Source organism: Macaca mulatta, chromosome 11, assembly GCF_049350105.2.
Source record: "Macaca mulatta isolate MMU2019108-1 chromosome 11, T2T-MMU8v2.0, whole genome shotgun sequence".
NCBI classification, from domain to species: Eukaryota; Metazoa; Chordata; class Mammalia; order Primates; family Cercopithecidae; genus Macaca; species Macaca mulatta.
The window spans coordinates 71,825,073-71,846,241 of NC_133416.1; the positions used below are offsets into that span (position 1 = coordinate 71,825,073).

A 21,169-nucleotide genomic window follows, 5' to 3' on the forward strand; every position below is an offset into this window, starting at 1 on the left:
TGCTTGTGTGGTGTGAATCACTTCTTGCTTAATTGAATGTACAAGAAAGAAGTTTTATATAAGGATAAAGGTCGGGGGGCAGGTGTGGTGAAGGCTGGAACAGGAGGGAGTGGGGACTAGTTGGGTTATATACCAACAACTCTGAAGCTAAATCATTTATTCCATCTGCAGGCTTGGATCTGGGTTTGGGTTTTTGTTTTTTGTCTTTTGGGTTTTGTTTTTTTTTTTTTTTTTGCCTGTTGGTTTTGGTTTCATTTTGTTTTGTTTTTTGACAAATCTTTCCCTATTCTAGGAGATGAGAATAGCAGGGTACAGGATAGACCCTTTGATCTTAAATAGTAGTTTCCAAAGGATGATTGTGGTTCTCACGTGTTTGGCCGAGGCTGCATTTGGCAGCAAGTGAACCCCGAAAGCTCTCTACTTCCTGTTTCTGAGAAATGTGAGCACCTTTCAGTATTATTTATATACAAACAACAAAACATCAGGGCTCTTTGTAAACTTCAAAAGAAATTGGGATTTGACTTTGTTTTGGGGAAGGAGTTATTTCAATCAGGAGAGTTCATTTTTTTTTCTCTTTCTAAATGAGGAGTTCTGATTACAATGCGCCTGGGTCATTAAGGGCATCTATCTGGTTTGTGTTTGCTGGCATATGTACTGCTGGCTGTTGAGCCACGCTTTGTGGGCACGTGGGATTCATTAAACTCTCTGTGGTTCCTGTCTCTGAAGTGGCTTTCTAGGGAGGCTCTGCTCTAGAGCGTTTTTCCATTTACAGGTGCAATAAAATTTGTTTAAATTCTGAAAATTCTGAAGCAGCAAACTTTAGTGCCTTGCCAAAGCTTAGAATTCTTGAATTACTGCTGTTGCAGGCAGGGAGGCAACAGCTTAAATTCAAACCTTGTACTCAGGACTATAAATGGTGTCTTCAGATTCTTTTAAAGATGGTCACCATTTCAAATATTTTTCTTGCATATGTGATCTTTGCAAGGAAAACATTGATAGTCAGTTTTGTTTAGGTCAGATTGAGCATATCGAGGCCTTATCAATAAAAGATGCTTGACTGAGCAGGTAAGAGCAACCATAGAAATTGAGGAACACAAAGACCAGCTTTCAGAAAACTTCCAGTTCTTTTTTTTTTTTTTTTTTTTTGAGACAGAGTCTCGCTCGTCGCCCAGGCTGGAATGCAGTGGCTCGGTCTTGGCTCACTGCAGCATCTGCCTCCCAAGTTCAAGCGATTCTCCTGACTCAGCCTCCTGAGTAGCTGGGATTACAGGTACCCACCACCACGCCCAGCTAATTTTTGTATATTTAGTAGAGACAGGGTTTTATCATGTTTGGTCAGGCTGGTCTTGAACTGCTAACTTCAGGTGACCCACCCGCCTCGGCCTCCCAAAGTGCTGGGATTACAGAGGTGAGCCACTGTGCCCAGCCATCAGAAAACTTCCAGTTCTATCGCCTTTATCTAAATACAATTTGCATAGGAGTTTGTGTGTGCTGGGGAAGAAAGTAGGCTTTAAGGAAGATAAGGGTGTAGGGTGGTGTTGGGGAGGCCAGAAACAATGTCCCCTTTATCATGGAAAGTTATTTGTTACGAAGGTGGTAGTTAGGAAAAGGCAATGTTTAGGATCTGTTGGAAGAGACTTCAAGACAAAATGAGGTTATCACACTGTCTTCACAGACTGCCTTTGGAACTATGGAAGGTGCTGAATTTTGTTTTTTTGAGATGGGTCTTGCTCTATCACACAGTGGCATGATCATAGCTCTCTGAAGCCTCAAGTTTCTAGGCTCAAGCGATCATCCCACCTCAGCCTCCCAAGTAGCTGGGACTAGAGGGGCATCAATGCCATCATGCCCAGCAAATTTTTAAATTTTTTGTAGAGATGAGGTCTGGCTATGTTGCCCAGGCTGGTCTCGAACTCCTGGCCTCATGATCTTTCTGTCTTGACCTCTCAAGACACTAGGATTATAGGTGTAAGCCACTGCCCAGGCTGATATTTTAAAGGCAGATTTTTCTGTTCCCCGACTCTGTAGCTACTTAATCTGAATCTCTGGTACTGGCCCCTGAGAATCTGCCATTTTAATAAGTGCTCCATATTTTTTCAAATGCCAACTGCAAATCCTAGAGCTCTCCAGAGGGTTTGTGAGGCTGAAGGGATACATCATGGTGCACAGAGTATTTCCCTCATAACCCTTGTTTTGAAATTTTAAATAAATTACTTCCAAATTGAGAGTAAAGACTAGTCTGCAAAGAGGCTTTCTGACCTGCCTCACTTAGCCTGGAAAGGACAATTCTATATACCCTGTTCCCCTGGACCATGGCTAATTGGATCTTAGGTCTCTGCTGAAAGGCCATTGATCAACTAGATTTTCTCAAAACTTAAATAATGTATTTAGAGACAGAGTCTCGCTCTGTTCCCATGCTGGTGTGCAGTGGTGTGATCTTGGCTCACTGCAGCCTCCACCTCCACCTCCCGGGTTCCAGTGATTCTCATGCCTTAGCCTCCCAATTAGCTGAGATTACAGGTGCCCACCACCACGCCTGGCAGATTTTTTTTTTTTTTTTAGTAGGGATGGCATTTTGCCATGTTGGTCAGGCTGGTCTCGAACTCCTGGCCTCAAGTGATCTGTCTACCTCGGCCTCCCAAAGTGCTGGGATTACAGGTGCAAGCCACTGCACCTGGCCTCAAAATTTTACATAGACAAGAATTCTAGTTAATCAGTGAGGAATATTTATAGACCAGGAGCTGAGCCCACCATTGGGCCTTGTATCATGGGCAGAGAGAGATGGCAGGGAAAGCGGAATGAAGCAGGGAAAGCGGAATGAAGCAGAGAAGCAGGGAGGAGAGGCTGTGCGGCCTCTGGGAGGTGGAGAAAGTACATTTCGAACCTACCTTATGTGTTCCAGCTGTTGGGTGCTTCATGGTAACACTCTTTCCTTCGTAAAGGATTACTTTTGTTTACATAAGCTCTGTACTCATGTGCCCATTTTTACTATGGGATCAAGAATGGAAATGGTAGAGGAAAATTTATAGCACTAAATATCTATATTAGAAAAGACGAAAGGTCTCAAACCAATGACGTCAGCTTCCACCTTAAGAAATGAAAAGAAAAGCAAGTTACACACAAAGATGCAGAAGAAAGGAAATAATAAAGATGTAATGAATAATAAAGAGTAATGAAATTAAAAACAAAATTAATGAAACTAAAGTTGATTCTTTGAGATCAACAAAATTGGTAAACCGCTAGGCAGACTGATCAGGAAAGAGGCAAATTACCACTGTCAGGAACAAGGGAGTTATCGTTACTACAGATATACTTGATGTGTTCAGATGTTAGGTCTTTGCATTGAAATAAATTTCCTTATGGCTAGGCATGGTGGCTCATGCATGTAATCCCAGCACTTTGGGAGGCCGAGGCAAGCAGATCATCTGAGGTCAGGAGTTTGAGACCAGGCTGGCCAACATGGCGAAACCCCATCTCTACTAAAAATACGAAAAATCAGCCCGATGTGGTGGCGCGTGCCTGTAATCCCAGCTACTTGGGAGACTGAGACTGGAGAATCTCTTGAACCTGGGAGGCAGAGGTTGCAGTGAGCCAAGGTTGTGTCACTGCACTCCAGCCTGGGTGACAGAGACAGAGTGGGACTCCCTCTCGAAAAAAAAAATTACTCTTATTACTCTTATTTTGTTCTCTCTCTCTCTCATATATATATATATATACACACAAGCTTTCGAAGAAGCTTGCCAAAGACAAGTGCTGATATTGCTGCTGCTACCAACTTCATGGGTCTTTTAAGGAATTTACCGTTTACAAGTGTCTGCAGTATGAAGCTTTAATGCATGTGATCTATAATATTCTGACCTAACATTTAAGCTTCCACATTATTGGAAACACAGTTCGATCTACATGTGGTCTCCTCTTTCCCTCCCTCCTTTCCATCTTATTTAGTGTCCTTGTATCCTGTGATATCTATATTCTGGTTTTTTTTTGTTTTGTTTTGTTTGTTTGTTGGTTTGTTTTGAGACGTGTTCTCGCTCTGTCACCCAGGCTGGAGTGCAGTGACACAATCTCAGCTCACTGCAAGCTCCACCTCCCAGGTTTATGCCATTCTTCTGCCTCAGCCTCCCGAGTAGCTGAGACTACAGGTACCCGCCACCACACCTGGCTAATTTTTTTTGTATTTTTTTAGTAGAGACGGGGTTTTACCATGTTAGCCAGGATGGTCTTGATCTCCTGACCTCATGATCTGCCCGCCTCGGCCTCCCAAAGTGCTGGGATTACAGATGTGAGCCACTGCGCCCGACCTATTTATTTTTTAATTGAGATGGAGTTTCACTCTTGTTGCCTAGGCTGGAGTGCAGTGGCACAGTCTCGGCTCACCGCAACCTCCACATCCTGGGTTCAAGCAATTCTCCTGCTTCAGCCTCCCGAGTAGCTGGGATTACAGGCATACGTCACCACACCCGACTAATTTTGTATTTTTGGTAGAGACGGGGGTTTCTCCATGTTGGTCAGGCTGATCTCGAACTCCTGACCTCAGGTGATCTGCCCGCCTCGGCCTCCCAAAGTACTGGGATTACAGGCAGGGGCCACCGCACCTGGCCTGTTTTTTTTTCAAGTCCGTACTGCCTGGTCCCATGACCCACCCCCAGGAACTGAGTAGATTATGATGAGTGAGAACATCATGAACTCTGTTTATGAAAATCAGTCCATGTGTAGTGTAAATTGTTAAGTGTCCTAGAGATAAAATTCAGTGTACTATGAGTGTATAATTTAGGAGGACAGAGAAGGCATCCTTGAGAAAGTGATTTAGAGCTGAGATCTGAAGGAGGAGGAGGAGTTACCTGGAAGAATTAATAACTTACATGAACATGTTCTGCATGGTGGGGACTGGTGTCTGAGGTCTTTCTTTTTGACAGTGTGTTTTATCAGGATTACTCTTGCTGGTTTTTCGCCCCCCATGGCAAAAACCTCAATTACTTTTATACCAACCTGTAATATTATAAGCAAAGAACTTTAGGCCTAAATAATTCTCCTCACGTTAAGAGTTCATCTTTGGCAAGGGTGGAGTTAAAAATAACAATCCTAGGCTGGGTGCAGTGGCTTCCACCTGTAAACCCAGCATTTTGGGAGGCTGAGGCAGGAGGATCGCCTGAGGTCAGGAGTTCTAGACCAGCCTGGCCAACATGGCGAAACTGCTTCTCTACTAAAAATACAAAAATTAGGCGGGCACAGTGGCACCCAGCTCTCAGCTACTTGGGAGACTGAGGCAGGAGAATTGCTTGAATCAGGGAGATGGAGGTTGCAGTGAGCCGAGATCGCATCATTGCACTCCAGCCTGCACGACAGAGCAAGACTCTGTCCCCCCAGAAAAAAAAAAAAAAATGTACAATGGCAATTGCTCTGGATCAAACCCATTTTTTCCCCTTGTAAAATGGAGAGGACATCATCACTTGTTTGCCTACCCCACAAGGCTGCTATGAGGACCAAATAAGATCGGGAATGTGCGAGTATCTTGTGCATTGTAATTCCTGGTATAGCGTGAGATGGTATCATTTTCCAACTATTTGTTCCTACAATAATGTGGCTGCTTCACTACTGGGCCAATGACAGATGCTTATCTATCATTCTAGAGGCATCCTAGGTGCCAGTTTCCAAGATGGACATTTTTCCAAGCAGAAGGGGTTTCGTTTTGTTTTCTTTTCTTTGAAAAATTCATGGCCGGAGGCCGGGTGCGGCGGCTCAAGCCTGTAATCCCAGCACTTTGGGAGGCCAAGACAGGCGGATCACGAGGTCAGGAGATCGAGACCATCCTGGCTAACACGGTGAAACCCCGTCTCTACTAAAAAATACAAAAAACTAGCCGGGCGCGGTAGCGGGCGGGCGCCTGTAGTCCCAGCTACTCAGGAGACTGAGGCAGGAGAATGGCGTGAACCCGGGAGGCGGAGCTTGCAGTGAGCCAAGATTGTGCCATTGCACTCCAGCCTGGGCGACAGAGCGAGACTTCGTCTCCAAAAAAAAAAAAAATTCATGGCCGGGCATGGTGGCTCATGCCTGTAATCCCAGCACTTTGGGAGGCTGAGGCGGGTGGATTGCCTGAGGTCAGGAGTTCAAGATCAGCCTGGCCAACATAGTGAAACCCCATCTCTACTAAAAAAAACACAAAAAATCAGCTGGGCATGGTGGCGAGCACCTGTAATCCCAGCTACTCAGCAAACTGAGGCAGGAGAATCGCTTGAACCTGGGAGGTGGAGGTTGCAGTGAGCCGAGATTGTGCCATTGGACTCCAGCCTGGACAACAAGAGCAAAACTCTGTCTCAAAAAAAATAAATAAATAAAAAATAAAATAAAATAAAAAATTCATGCTAGGGGAAGGAAATGGAGTTAAAAGCAAAACATTCAAGATTCTTAGGGTGATTGGTAGGCCAGATCATTTAGTACCTTGCCTTGTGCTCCCTATAAATACAGTCACAAAGCATTCTTTCTTCCTTGACAAGATAGAGTGGGCTCTAGCTTGCTCAGAGCAGCTGGGACTGGGGGATGCCCAGGTTTTCGTATCAATGTAAGGCACCGAGTGATGTTGCATGATCCAAACCAGACAGCTGTGTGTCGGTGCAGTGGGGGGCCTTGACCTTTGTTTCTGGGCCATGATTTTATGCATGTAAATTCTCCCCCTGACAGTAGTCTCCTTGGAGACTGGGCCATATCTTCAGCTCACTTTGCATCTCTCCTAGCCGCAGGGCACAGCATTTGTGAGACTAAACATTTCATAGACATGTCTCGAAACAGCCAGTTGGGCAGCTTTGAGACAGGAAGGTGCCCCTCTACAGAGAGACCTGGAGCTGCAGCTTCCTGCCGCTCCTCATCCAGCCAGTGTTCACCTTTGGCTGAACTCTTTTTTATTTATTTATATATTTTTTTGAGACGGAGTCTCGCTCTGTTGCCCAGGCTGGAGTGCAGTGGCCGGATCTCAGCTCACTGCAAGCTCCGCCTCCCGGGTTTACGCCATTCTCCTGCCTCAGCCTCCCGAGTAGCTGGGACTACAGGCGCCCACCACACACCCGGCTAGTTTTTTTTTTGTATTTTTTTTAGTAGAGACGGGGTTTCACCGGGTTAGCCAGGATGGTCTCGATCTCCTGACCTCGTGATCCGCCTGTCTCGGCCTCCCAAAGTGCTGGGATTACAGGCTTGAGCCACCGTGCCCGGCCTGGCTGGACTCTTAAACAAGACCTTCGATGGCATTACAGGAAGAAGAGAGGGGCCAGGATGATTGCAGACCAGAGTGTTGTTATCCCCTGCTGTGCAGAGGACCAGACATGGCATCATGGGCTTCATCCTCTGCAGGAGCATTGCTGGGCATTGAGCTTTAGGCTGAAGCCTGCCCTGATAGATGACAAAGTGAGTACTCACTTGCTCCAGACTGCTGGAAAGAACCCGAGTTGTCGTGTTGATCTCAGGCATAATTAGTGTGCGGCTCACCTAATCTGGGAGACTCTGGGTAAAAGGGACTGGGAGGAAAAGTACACAAAGCAGCCCTTTTCTTAGGGACGTAAGTGGGAACAGAATCAATTGTGCATCTGAGCTACTTTCCCAGCATCGAGAGGAGAAAGGGAGAAGTCACTTGATTTGGACAACAGGTGCCTCGGAAACCCAGCTAGAATCTTGGCGTGCTGCAGCTGCTGAGGGGCCACTCTCCCAAGCTGTGACTCTCCCTCGCACCAGCTTTTCGGAGTTGCGAAGACCCACTAGAGAGAAAACTTGGGACTCGTGACTGGAGCTTGCCAGCCAAGAGTCCATTAAAATATTTTCCAACATGTGCTGAGAACATTTTAGCAACCATTCCAACAAAGAAGCTTCCACTTGGTTTTAGTAACAATAGCTGGGAACCAGTGCTTATTTCTATTATTTTAGTATGTAATGTACATATTTTCCCCCACTTTGGAGACAATCTGAGCCTCTACCACTAGACAGCTCTGCCCTGCCCTGTAGTAAAAACGGCTCCCTGCTAGATGCGCCAGAAGCCGATACCATGACACTGGGTTTTTTGTTGTTTTTGAGAAAAACTTTATATTATATATAAGTTGACTCACAAGGAGATAGGAGTGTCAAGCTCAAATATTTCTCCCTGTGCTGTCTTTAAGGCAGGCAGAAATTTTATTAGAAAAGATTAGACAGGCATGCTGGTGCATGCCTGTAGCATGTCTGTAGTCCCAGCTGCTTGGGAGGCTGAGACAGGAGGATCGTTTGAGCACAGGTGCCATTACACTCCAGCCTAGGTGACAGACTGAGACCCTGTCTCCAAAAAAAAAAAAAAAAAAAGATTTAGGCCAGGCACCATGGCTCATGCCTCTAATCCCAGCACTTTGGGAGACAGGTGGGAGGATCACTTGAGGCCAGGAGTTCAAGAACAGCATGGGAAACATAGTGAGACCCCACTCCATCTCCACAAAAAATTACAAAAAATTAGCTGGGTGTGGTGCCACGTGCCTGTAGGCCCAGCTACTCAGGAGGCTAAGGCAGGAGGATTGCTTGAGGCTGGGTGGTTGAGGCTGCAGTGAGCCATGATCACAACACTGTACTCCAGTTTAGGCAACATAGCAAGCCCGTGTCTCAAACCGCCCCTGCACAACCCCCAAAACAGAGCCCCATCTCTACAAAAAAACAAAAAGGAGTTTGGGGGTAGATTAGCGTGTAGTTATTTCTTTATGCAAGCTCATGGGTGACAGGTGCAAATTTGGGGCATTCATATGAAACATGCAGTGGAAATTCAGGCTGTGACGTCAGCAGACTCATTCTATGCAAAATCTAGTTAGCTAGTTTTCTTTTAAAATATGCTATCTTGTAAATTAAAGAGTGTTACTGTTTTTTAATCCTTTGGGGGCACAGTTTTAATTTTAGCTTTTAATTTTTATTTATTTATTTTTTTGAGATGGACTTTCACTCTTGTTGCCCAGGCTGGAGTACAGTGGTGCGATCGGGTTCAAGCAATTCTCCTGCTTCAGCCTCCTGAGTAGGGATTATAGGCACCCGCCACCATGCCCGGCTAATTTTTGTATTTTTAGTAGAGAAGGGGTTTTACCATGTTGCCCAGGCTGGTCTCGAACTCTTGACCTCAGGTGATCCACCTGCCACACCACGTGGACCTCACCAAAGATCTACTTTGTTGTCATTGATATGGCAGTAGTTTTCTCCCAGAGTTGTCCAAGAGAGAGCAAGGCAGAAGTGGCCATGTCTTTTAGGACCTAGTTGTGGAAGTCACACAGCATCACAGGTGCCCTATTCTACTGGTCACATGGACCAACCCTGATGCATTGTGGGAGGAAACTGCACAAGGATAATTAGGCGCCATCTTGGAGGCTGGCTACCACAGCCATGCTGGAAATAGTTAAATGAGGCATACAGAGAGGAGCCCTCTTTTTAATTGTTTTCTGCCAGCCAGGCTGTAGCACAGGACAAGAAGACACTTGAATGGCAGCGGTACATTCTCATCTTAGTCTGAAACCATAGTTTCCCTGTAAGTACAGGTATGAGAGATGAGTTGTCTTTTCAATCTACATAATAATATCCTGGAGGAATGGAATAATTCCCTTTCTTTTTTTTTTTTTTTTTGAGACGGAGTCTTGCTCTGTTGCCCAGGCTGGAGTGCAGTGGTGCGATCTCCTCTCACTGCAAGCTCCACCTCTCGGGTTCACACCATTCTCCTGCCTCAGCCTCCTGAGTGGCTGGGACTACAGGCGCCCGCCACCACGCTCGGCTAATTTTTTTTTTTTTGTATTTTTAGTAGAGACAGGGTTTCACCGTGTTAGCCAGGATGGTCTCGATCTCCTGACCTCGCGATCCGCCTGCTTCGGCCTCCCAAAGTGCCGGGATTACAGGCATGAGCCACCACGCCCGGCCAGAATAATTCCCTTTCATAGCTAAGCTCACCACCAGTCAGAGTAGGCACTCGCACATATGATGAGGTGGGGACACAGCCTCACAGATCATGGTGACAACAGAGTTAATGGAAAGATGGCTTTGAAACCACATCTTTGAAATTCTGACTCTTCTTTGACAATTAGCTTTGTGAGTTTGGATAAATTAAGCTGAGGGAAATAAATCTATCTTATGGAGCTGTTTTTATCCCCCCAAAACGATAATTACAAGCATCCTTGTATCTTTCTATCCTTTGAGAACCTATTGTCATCAGTTAAAGGTGCGGGTTACGATGACATATACGGGTATCAGTCTCACCAGCAGGTGATCATGAAATCTTCCTCTCGAAGACTAAGATTTAGAATTGTCAAGGCCGGGCACGGTGGCTCACGCCTGTAATCCCAGCACTTTGGGAGGCCGAGGCAGGTGGATCACGAGGTCAGGAGTTGGAGACCAGCCTGGCCAACGTGATGAAGCCCCATCTCTACTAAAAATGCAAAAATTAGCCTGGCGTGGTGGCGGGCGCCTGTTATCTCAGCTACTCAGGAGGCTGAGGCAGGAGAATCGCTTGAACCCAGGAGGCGGAGGTTGCAGTGAGCCGAGATTGCGCCACTGCACTCCAGTCTGTGCGACAGAGCAAGACTCCATCTCAAAAAAAAAAAAAAAAAAAAAAAAAAAAGATTTAGAAATGTCATCTACTCTACCGTACTCCAGGAGCTAGCTCCCGTGTCCCACATCTAAATCTTGTCTTATTCAGTGATTCTAGGCCATCAGTAGAGATCTCAGCACGATGCTTTCAACTTGTATCCTTTGGGCTCTCTGGTTGTCAGCTCTCGCCTCAACAGACTTTCGTGTACACCTATGACCAGCCCTTTATATCCACTGGTGGTGGCTGGGTACAGTGGTTCGTGCCCATTATCCCAGCACTTTCGGAGGCCAATGCAGGTGGATCTCTTGAGCCCAGGAGTTCAAGACTAGCCTGGGCAACATGGCAAAACCCCGTCTCTATAAGAAATACAAAAATTAGCTGGGCACGGTGGTGTGTACCTATAGTCTCCGGTACTTGGGAGGCTGAGATGGGAGGATCAGTTGAGCCTGGGAGACAGAGGTTGTGGTAAGCCAAGATAGGGCCACTGCATCCAGCCTGGGCGACAGAGCGAGACCCTGTCTCAAAAAATAAAAATAAATTAAATCCACTGGTGGTAGAGAAAGATGAAACAAACACCACTTCTGTAGGGAATTTGGTTCTACAGGGCAGGTTCGTTTCAGTGGGAATAGCTGGGATAAGTTAAAAAATGGATCTAATGGAGTCTGTATCTTCACTCTGAGTCTCTGCAAGTGAAGATTCTCTTCCTCCTTGTTGATGGCTTGACTGTGATGTAATCAAATTTCCAGTGTTTTCAGGATGGTAATTTAGTGACTTTATGGGTGCTCTGTACCATCTTGCGTTTCTATTTGGTCAGTGATCACAGGGACTCTCCTTTCTCTTCTGCCATTCTCTAGTATTTAGACGAAGACCAGACGAGGTAGCTCTCAAAACTAAATCTGACCCGATGCTTAACCTTGTTATCCTTTCCCTCTTCATCACTTTAAGGTCTTGATGTCTTGTCTTGAAATCTGAAAGGCCAGCAGCACCCACTTTTCTTTCTCATGTTTCTTGGCCTTAGGTCCCAGGTTAAAAAAAACAAAAAAACTCACTTAAGCATTTAGGTCTACAATTGCTATTTTTGGCCTGATCTAGCATTCTAGCCCTTCTGGAGGGGGAAGAAACATCCGGCCAGGTGATCCCCTGCTACTGAACAGCTGACAGCTGTTGGGAGAGGCAATCCACTATGAACCCCAAGCATCCTTGCACCTCCTGGCTGGATATGCCAAGAACGCAAGGTCCTGGCCATTTTTTTGAGAGAGTTCCACTCTTGTCACCCAGGCTGGAGTGCAGTGGTGCGATCTTGGCTCACTGCAACCTCCACCTCCCAGGTTCAAGCAATTCTCCTGCCTCAGCCTCCCAAGTAGCTGGGATTACAGGCGCGCATCACTGCGCCCAGCTAATTTTTGCATTTTTAGTAGAGACAAGGTTTCACCATGTTAGCCAGGCTGACCACTTTTTATGCTGGACATTCCTCAGCGTTGTCTGTAGTGAGCAGATAAGTTAATGTCTTTTTCTGGAACAAAGAGCAGCCTCACTGAGTGCTTGCTATAAAACAACAGGCTCAGCCGGGTGCGGTGGCGCACACCTGTAATCCCAGCACTTTGGGAGGCTGAGGCGGGTGGAACACCTGAGGTCAGGAGTTTGAGACCAGCCTGGCCAACATGGCAAAAACCCCATCTTTACTAAAAATACAAAAATTAGCCAGGCGTGGTGGTGTGTGCCTGTAATCCCAGCTACTCGGGAGGCCGAGGCACGAGAATCGCTTGAACCCGGGAGGCAGAGGTTGCAGTGAGCCACGATTGCACAACTGCACTTCAGCCTGGACAAAGGCTCCCCAAGCCTAATGTTCTTTTCCTGTAGCAAAACCCACTGCATGTGCAGGCATCCCTCCGGGCCCTTTGCATCGTACCTGTAGGACTTGGGTGCAAGTGTGAACTGCCAGGCTCTTACTGCTTGCTGTGCTGTACTAAAGTCCTTTGTCTTTATCCCAGGAGTCTCATGAAATAACAGACCTACTTAATTAGCTTGCAAGAGGAGTACAAATCCCAGACCCTAATAAATGACCTTAAAATTGTGATGTACCCAAATCACCTATTTTTCATTTTTACAATTTAAATGTTTTTTATAGCGACAGAGTCTTGCTATGTTGCCCAGGCTGGTCTTCCAACTCCAGAGAGCTCAAGTGATCCTCCTGCCTCGGCCTCTCAAAGTGCTGAGATTAAAGGCGTGAACCATTGCCCCGGCCCAAATCACCTGTTTTTCTGATAGTAATCTGGCAATTTTATGAGTGTCTAACATTGTTTTCTATGTGGTCTTCAGAATTGCTAAGATATGAGGCAACCTATAAGCTCTGGGGTTGGCAAATTATGACCTACTTGTTTTTGAAAATAAAATTGTATTGGAACACAGTCACACACTTATCTATTGTCTATGGCTATCTTTGTGTTACAACAGCAAAGGTAAGTAGCTGTGATAGTGACCACATAGCCTGGCAGCCTAAAATACTGGCCGTCTATTCCTTTAAGAAGTTTGCTGACCCCGTAAGAAGTCATTCCTCATCTAGAGCAATGGATCACATGGCAAACCACCTTTGAAGGCGAGCTTAGTCTGTTTCAAAGCCAGCCAAGGTAAGACTTTTTCTCCAAAGCTGTAAATACACAAAGATTTGTCAGGAAATATTTTCTACATGGTACTTCATTCAGGGGTTATCAATCAGTAGGGGCCATGTATGTAAGAGCTATACAGATAGAGACTATAGGATCTGACTAGAAAGCCCATTTCTAGTACTAGGTGAGTGATTAAAACCAACTGCATCAGAAGAAAGCATCTTGTCAAAATTACTATTTGTGAACTAAAACAAAGGACACATTCCCACTAGAACAGAAATAAATTTTAATTCATTGAAAAGTGCAGCAGTGAACAGGGTCCTTTTGAAGGGCACTTTCTAAGTCAAATGACTGAAATGACACAGAGCAAGGGCAGAATAGGAACAGAGGATGCAAACACAGGAAGTTACAAAATTCAGTGGGAACTAAGTGGTGATAAAACTCAAGAACCTAACTCTACCCATCTAATTCCACTGGTGGATCAGTTGAAATAACTTTTGCTTTCTTTAGTATGAATCCTGGGACAACTTTCCTTTAAAAAAGCACTAAACCTTAGTTTAGACACTTAATAAGTTTAAGAACACTTCTCACAGAATAAGGTAAAACTTCCATGGCCATCATGACTATTTTGTACAAGAGCCCTACTGTTGTCAATTACAATGTGTTTGCGGGCCGGGCACAGTGGCTCACACCTGTAGTCCCAGCACTTTGGGAGGTCGAGGCGGGTGAATCGCCTGAGGTCAGGAGTTCAATCAGCCTGGCCAACATGGTGAAACCCCGTCTCTACTAAAGTTACAAAAATCAGCCAGGCATGGTGGCGGGCACCTGTAATCTCAGCTACTTGGGAGGCTGAGGCAGGAGAATTGCTGGAACCCAGGAGGTGGAAATTGCAGTGAGGCGAGATCATGCCATTGCACTCCAGCCCAGGTGACAACAGCGAGACTTCATCTCCAAAAAAAAAAAAGAGTGTTTGCAACAGCACCGTTTGTCAAATCCAAAGATGCTCAAAAGGTGTTCCCTACTTTGCATGAGAGGGAGAGTTTTGTAACAGGAAATCGGATAAGGCAAACTCTCTATTCATTCCTAAGGCCTCTGTTCATTCCTAATGTTTATAGGGTTCTCTATTCTGAAGGGCACCAACATGGACCTCACCTTCTTAACACGGAAAATCAAAATCTAAATGAATACAATTAAAAGGAGGAGGCAAGCTTCTTGCAGTGGGTCCCTAAAACATTATGAAAACATCAGTGCATTGTGTAGTCTGTTACGCTATCAACTGAGGTCTCTTTATGAAAGATTTTAGCACAGATTCAGAATGGAGCCAGTCCAAGAAAAAAAGCAGAATTGAAAGCTACTTGAAGGTTAGACAGGAAATATACCAAAAATAGAAGAGCGTAGAGACAGGGCCGCACCACACCCCACCAGGCAAGCTCACCCACTGAACTGAGCGTAAGAATGGCGTGGCAGAGGTGCCGTCAGCAGCTGACTATGTCACTCTTATGAGTTCTGCTCTTAGAAACCAGCATAAAACTGAATAATCTGCAAATAACCAGCAAAAAACTGAATGACATCACAGTCCAAGACCTGGTAAGAGTTGGTTTCTTTTTATTTGGAAATAACTATGGTCAACTTTCATTAATGTGGAAGTTGACTGATTATGTTAAGAATCAAAGTGAAAAAGAAAGCCGATACCCATATTCAACAATGTAGTTTGCTTTTAGTTACAACATTTTTTGAATTTCCTCTTCTAAAACATTCACAGCAGAGGTGTCCATTTCACTTGCCTATTTCACCTCTAGATACCACCTCAGTTGCTGGGATCATGTGAGGTAAAGGAATAAATCCAATGGCTATTAGCCCAATATGACTATCTGCAATTCTGATAGAAAAGCTACTTTCAGCCATGTCTTACAAAGTGCTTAAAGCTGGACAGAAGACTTTAAATATAGCTAAAATCGCTTATTGCCTGAGTTGAACAAGTTGTAAACCACAGCTCTTCCTCCTCCCCTGCTGTCTCACCACCAATTAGCCTTCTTGTGAAGAAAACATTAGAAATGGAACTGGTTTTTGAGTCAAGAAACATAAAAATTTAGGTGTTCTCGGCCAAGCGTGGTGGCTCACGCCTATAATCCCAGCACTCTGGGAGGCCAAGGTGGGTGGATCACAAGGTCAGGAGTTCAAGACCAGCCTGGCCAACATGGTGAAATTTCGTCTCTACTAAAAATACAAAAAATTAGCCAGGCATAGTGGTGCGTGCCTATAATCCCAGCTACTCAGGAGGCTGAGACAGAATCGCTTGAACCCAGGAGGCAAAGGTTGCAGTGAGCTGAGATCATGCCATTGCACTCCAGCCTGGGTGACATAGCGAGACTCTGTCACCCCCCACCAAAAATAAAAAAATTTACATATTCTCAACAGTGAAGAAACCTGAATAGATTTGATTTTGACAGGGGGAATACTGATAATTAACAATACTCCAAAACTCAGGAAGAACCCGTCTAAAAGGGGAGAAGGTAGGGTAAAGTAGTTGATACTTTGCACCAACTGTAAGAAAATTTTCCATCTTGAAACAAATGAAGAGAAAGGCAGAAAAATGCAGATTAGAGCCAACGACTTCATGCATGGAACTGAAATTCAAGCTCCCTGCTGGACAGGCACTTCCTTCCTTTATCCCCGGTATAGCCCTTCCACCTGTCTGTTCAAGAGCCCTGTCTTCAGAACACCCTATAAGAGACAACCCTCACCAACTCTTGGCAGTTCTTCCCTGCTGATGTTTCTAAGCCACTTTATTTTCAGATCTCAGAGGGGAGTCTCAAGAGAAGGGACCTTGCTCAATCCTTCCAGGGTTAACCGGCACTCCCTGTGGTTGGCAGCCACTGGAAAGTAGATGGCTATCACCTTCAAGAGCTATCTGGAATTGGCCTTTATCACAAGCTTACTGCTCTATTTCAGTGCAGCACCAGCCTAGAATTCCCAAAAACATGAACAGAGCTTGGGTGACATGTTTTGAATTTGCAACCTTACCACACTGTGATGAACATCATAAAAAAATGTATCTCTACTTCTCTATCACAATGGTACTTGTTCTTACTCGAATGATTCAGCTCTGATGGTTACTCTTCAAGCCATGTGATGTTAGTATTTTTGATAGTGAAGTGCTCAATCTGAAATGCTACACAGGTCCTTTGATTTTAGGTCAAGCTTATATATCAAAAGGTGTATCTGTGTATCTGTGTGTGTGTGTGTGTGTGTGTGTCCCCTAAAGTACTGCCATTTATCTGAATGGATTTACAAATTCAGACTTTAACCACATGAGGAATAATCAAGAACTGTGGCCCCAGGACAAAAAGAATATGGTGAGAGCAAAGACCTCAGGAGTGTCCTTATCAGCTGAAGGAAGAGACCAGAGACAGCCACTCCTGACACATGGGCAGAGTTCACAGTTTAACACATTGCACGAGGAAGTCAGCCAACTGGGCTGCTTTTTCAAACGGGACTTAAAGCCAGTCCAGAAACTCTTCCAGGTGTGGTCTTGAAGACTAGCTACAGACACCTACTACAATCACTTCATCAGAAAGAGGCGTGCAGGGATCCATCTGCAGAGGCTGTGTGAGGTCGCTACAGAAGATGTTTGGAAAATCTTCGAGTCCTGACACTGCCGCGGTTGCTGAACATGAGGCGGGGGTCAAACCTGTATCTGGGGAGGAAAAACCAAATGTAACATTAGCTCTCGCTAGTTTCTCACTCAGAATATTATTCAGTGGAAAGGATAGCACGAATTGGTGTAAAAGAAACAAATCACCAGAAGGGACTCTAGTGAGAAAGTCTATGGTACAAAACGTGAGCCCTCGACAGTTCCGAACATTTTCATCACCAGTCAGCACACACAAAGTCACACAGTGCAAGTCAAGAGGAGAAAAACAAGTAGGTTAATCCTGAAAGGTGTCAGAAGGCAGCAAGATTTGAGATTTTTTTCTTTTGAGGGAGTAGGGGTGGATCAATTGTTGCATTATTATAGTGCTTGTGTTCAAGTCACCCTTATTTTATTTAATAATGGTTCCAAACCACAAGAGTAGTGGTGCTGCCAATTCAGAAATGCCAAAGAGAAGCCATAAAGTGATTCTCTTAAGTGAAAAAATGAATGCTCTTGACTTAATAAGGAAAGAAAAAATCGTACAGTGAGACTGCTAAGACCTACAGCAGACTCACCATAAGCATGAGTCATTTTTGGTGGGAGGGTTGTCAGGGGGACAGAGTCACAGTCTGTCGCCCAGGCTGGGGTGCAGTGGCACAGTCTCAGCTCAATGCAACCTCCACCTCTCAGGCTCAAGTGATTCTCCTGCCTTAGCCTCCAGAATAGCTAGGAACATAGGCATGGCCACACCTGGCTAATTTTTGTGTTGTTTTTTTCTGCAGAGACAGTTTCACCATGTTGCCCAGGCTGGTCTAGAACTCCTGGGCTCATGTGATCTGCATGCCTTGGTCTCCCAAAGTGCTGGGATTACAAATGTGAGCCACTGTGCCCAGCCAAGAATGAATCTTCTATCTGTGAAATCATGAAGAAGGAAAAAAGAATTCTAGTTTGGCTGCCACACCTTAAACTGCAAAAGTTAGGGCCACAGTGCATGACAAAAGCTTAGTTAAGATGGAAAAGGCATAAAATTTGATGGTAGAAGACACGAATGGAAACATCTTCTGACTGATGGCAACTGGGCCTGGCACTATCCTTGGGGCTTCATGCATCCACTGTGGGTTCTGGAATAGATCCTCTGTGGATAAGCGTGGGACTACTGCATTTTAGAACAGCAATTGACCAACATTTTTTGTAAAGGGCCAGATAATAAATGTTTTAGGGTATGGGAGCCATACAGTCTCTGTCCCAACCATTCTCCTTTGCTGCTGAAGCACACAAGCAGCCAAAACCAGGTAAAAGAATGTGTGAGGCTGTGTTCCAGCAGGTGGGGATAGATTGGGCTCACAACATCTGATGACCCCATCTTGGAGGACTCAACAGGCCCAAATGTTTGATAGGAAAGGAATAATAAGGGCTAAGGTATTTAAAACGGAAAATCAGGTTAGGTTTAAGTCGTCCAGGCTAACATCAGCAAAGCCAGCATCTAGAACTTTAGTTATAAACTTCTAAAATGTGAGGAAGACAATTTGTTGCAGTTAAAAACCAAACAAAACTTGCTTAGGAAATAATGTATTCACTTCCTTATAGGGTGACCCTTGGGCAAATCACAACTGCAAGCTCAATTTCCTCATTTGAAATTTACTTTTTGGGCTCTAAGGGCTGTATGAAAATTCTATGAATTCTAACACTTAGAGCCAGATGTTCAGAAGAAACAGACAGCTGGCTGCATCCACCTTGCACTGGCCAACCAGCCAGGCAGGTCCATGTCCTAGCAGTGGCCTGGTCAGGGACTGTTTGGCCACACATCATAATCCAAGAGGTCCAGTTCCTTGACCCTCCATTTAAGATTTAGTCAGATGCTGGCTTTAAGTTCACAGAGTCAGCCAGAGAGTATATGGTTAAAAAGCATTAACTGCTATTGACATCTAACTTAATTTGGTTTAAAAGGACACTCTGAGCTAAGTAACTGTTGGAAATTGCAAAGTCAGCACATGTAAACTGGAAGTCTTGTGCTTTTATTTTCGGGACTGGACTTCCTATTTCAGGTAACTCGTACCAAGCTAGGACCTATTTCACTAACTTAGAGGAAAGACCAAAGCGGGTGGTCAAAATCCATGACCATTCTTATTGTATTAATGGGATTATCCATATAAAAACAGTTATTTCGTTTAAGTGATATAAAATAATGATAAGTATTATCTCCTTATATTGGTATCTGGTTTTAGTTTACTGGTGTCCCTGCCACTTTGGCATTATATACATTATTTAAAAGCAAACAATGAATAGTCTATCATCAAGTTTTTCTACTCATTCACATTCATTTGTCTCTAATTTGGACTAAAGATAAAATTTAGTACAAAGATGGCTAAAAAAATTAAGTGATAACTTTCCATCAACTTAGGACATCATTCTTCCCTCTCCTACATTCTGAAGGTAAGAACTAAAATATTCCTTTCCCAGGGAAAGTTTGATTTTTAAACTTCATGATCTTCAAGGAAAAGATAAATAACAAGCTTCCTGCCACCAGCAGCTCCATGCATGGTGTACTGACACCCAGTGTTACTGCTGAAAACTTACTAAGAGGGACAGTGTGGGGAACAAATCTGACTTAACAGGTGATAGCTAAACATCCTTTATACCTCCATATCGTGCAGTGGGCTTATATATTTCAACACCTGAGTTTATACCTTCTATTTTCATTGTGTGTTTAATATCTTAAATTCACCAGCAAACATTCAAGTTTCTGTAGTAGGGGTTTCTGAGAAATGAAATGAAGACATATACTCTCGGAAGCTCTAGGGAACAGGGCAGCAGTGGGTTGCAGCTTACTTAAAGAAGCCCCAAGTGTCACCAGTGCAATCAAGTACCATGACAATAATCACAGCAGGAAAAGAAGAACCCCGTGTTTGGTGGGGAGCAGGGCTGTACCTCTGGCTAAAGCACCAACTGGCAGTGGAGAACAAAAGTTTCAAAAGCTTATTTTCCCAGCACAACAGGCTGGTGCACTAAGAACACAGTATTCCCTCCAAAGCAGAATCATCATCATCTCACAGCAAAAAGGGCTCCCTTTGCCTTCAAGAACAGCATGACTACTAGAAAAAACTTGGCCAAGTAAATGAAGAGAAAGGAAACTTACCTGGGGTCAAAAACCCCTGGAGTGCGACAGGTCGGCCCAGAACAGGACTGTAACATCATTAACCGATAGTTCATCTTTCCTAAAAGCTCTGGGTCTATGCTTTTAGCAATGTTAGTGATTTGGTCTGGGTCTGCAGTCAGATTATAGACTTCTACAAACACCTAGAGGACACGAAAGAATGGAGGAAAGAAAAGAGCAAGGGTTAGCTGTGAAGAAATACTCTTAATGTGATTTATTTCTAAATGGGAAGGGAGGAAGTAGATAAAAAAATCAAGGCCCTGGAGACTCTCAATCTGGTCTCGAGATCCTCAAAGAGCTCACTGCTTCCTTGAGATGAGGGAGCATCTGTTCTGGGGGTTCAGTTGCTTCAGGTCTCCAGCCACACAGCCTGTGTGCCTTCAGGCAGAGGCAAGAAGGGGTATGGGGAAGAAATGCATTATCTTCTGTAATTAAAACAGAACAGAAGGCAGGAGCTTCCAATGGCAAGGTCTCAGAAACAAGACTTGGCAATAAAGTTACTAAAGCAAGAGCAAACATTTAAAGGTGATTTTTGCCCTAGAATTGTGAAGTTCAAATGGGAATGGATATGAAAGTACTCTTGCCTGTGTTATACAAATGTTAAGTTTTCCTATTTTAAAAAGTAGTTGTGGATATACTGGGGAAGGACACAGTACTAATTATTATTTCTAAAATAAGACAGGTCTAACGCAGTACTTTTCCCTCTATAATCTGTATGCTGTTCTCCAAATTGGAGTCAAATGTTAGGCTAGAAAGATGGTAGGAAATTTTGCCTATAATGGTTTCAGGTAGCTGCCCTCACACTATCACTTATAAAATAGTTATCGAACTGATAAACATCATGGGGAGCAGGGAACAGGAACTGAGTTTGAGGGAAGCTCTCTTGCTTGTCCAAAGTGCTTATCAGCTGCAAATGGAGTGGAGAATGAGTCCATTTCTGAGAAACACAGATGGGCATCCGTTCCAGATGGTCAGATGAGGGTTGCCAGATGGGGCAAGTAAGCATATGCTGATAAACAGTAAGAAACCACAAGGGACTAGAGTCCATGGGATCCTTCAGATAAATCCACACCAAACTGTGTTGGCCAAAAACCACCTTCTTCCATGGATGGACTCCTGGGCCTCTGACCCCTACTCTAATCTACTGGAGCAGCAGTGGATTATGCTGTGGTGGGAACAGGAGTTTCTGAATACACCAGGTGCTGGTAAGCTTT

The 21,169-nt window shown here is 44.6% G+C and overlaps 1 protein-coding gene across 1 annotated transcript in view; it reads right to left on the bottom strand.

Annotated features, from left to right (window-relative positions):
• Positions 1-13,436: 13,436 nt before the first annotated feature.
• The window catches only part of GNS (glucosamine (N-acetyl)-6-sulfatase), a 46,160-nt gene continuing 38,427 nt past the window's right edge, over positions 13,437-21,169 (bottom strand). Inside the window, exons 13-14 of the mRNA XM_015152207.3 lie at positions 19,938-20,098; positions 13,437-16,864 (exon numbers count right to left, since the gene is read on the bottom strand). Of these exons, the coding sequence (XP_015007693.1) occupies positions 16,786-16,864; positions 19,938-20,098 (240 nt within the window). The 3' untranslated portion in view covers positions 13,437-16,785. The remainder of the gene's footprint in view (positions 16,865-19,937; positions 20,099-21,169) is intronic.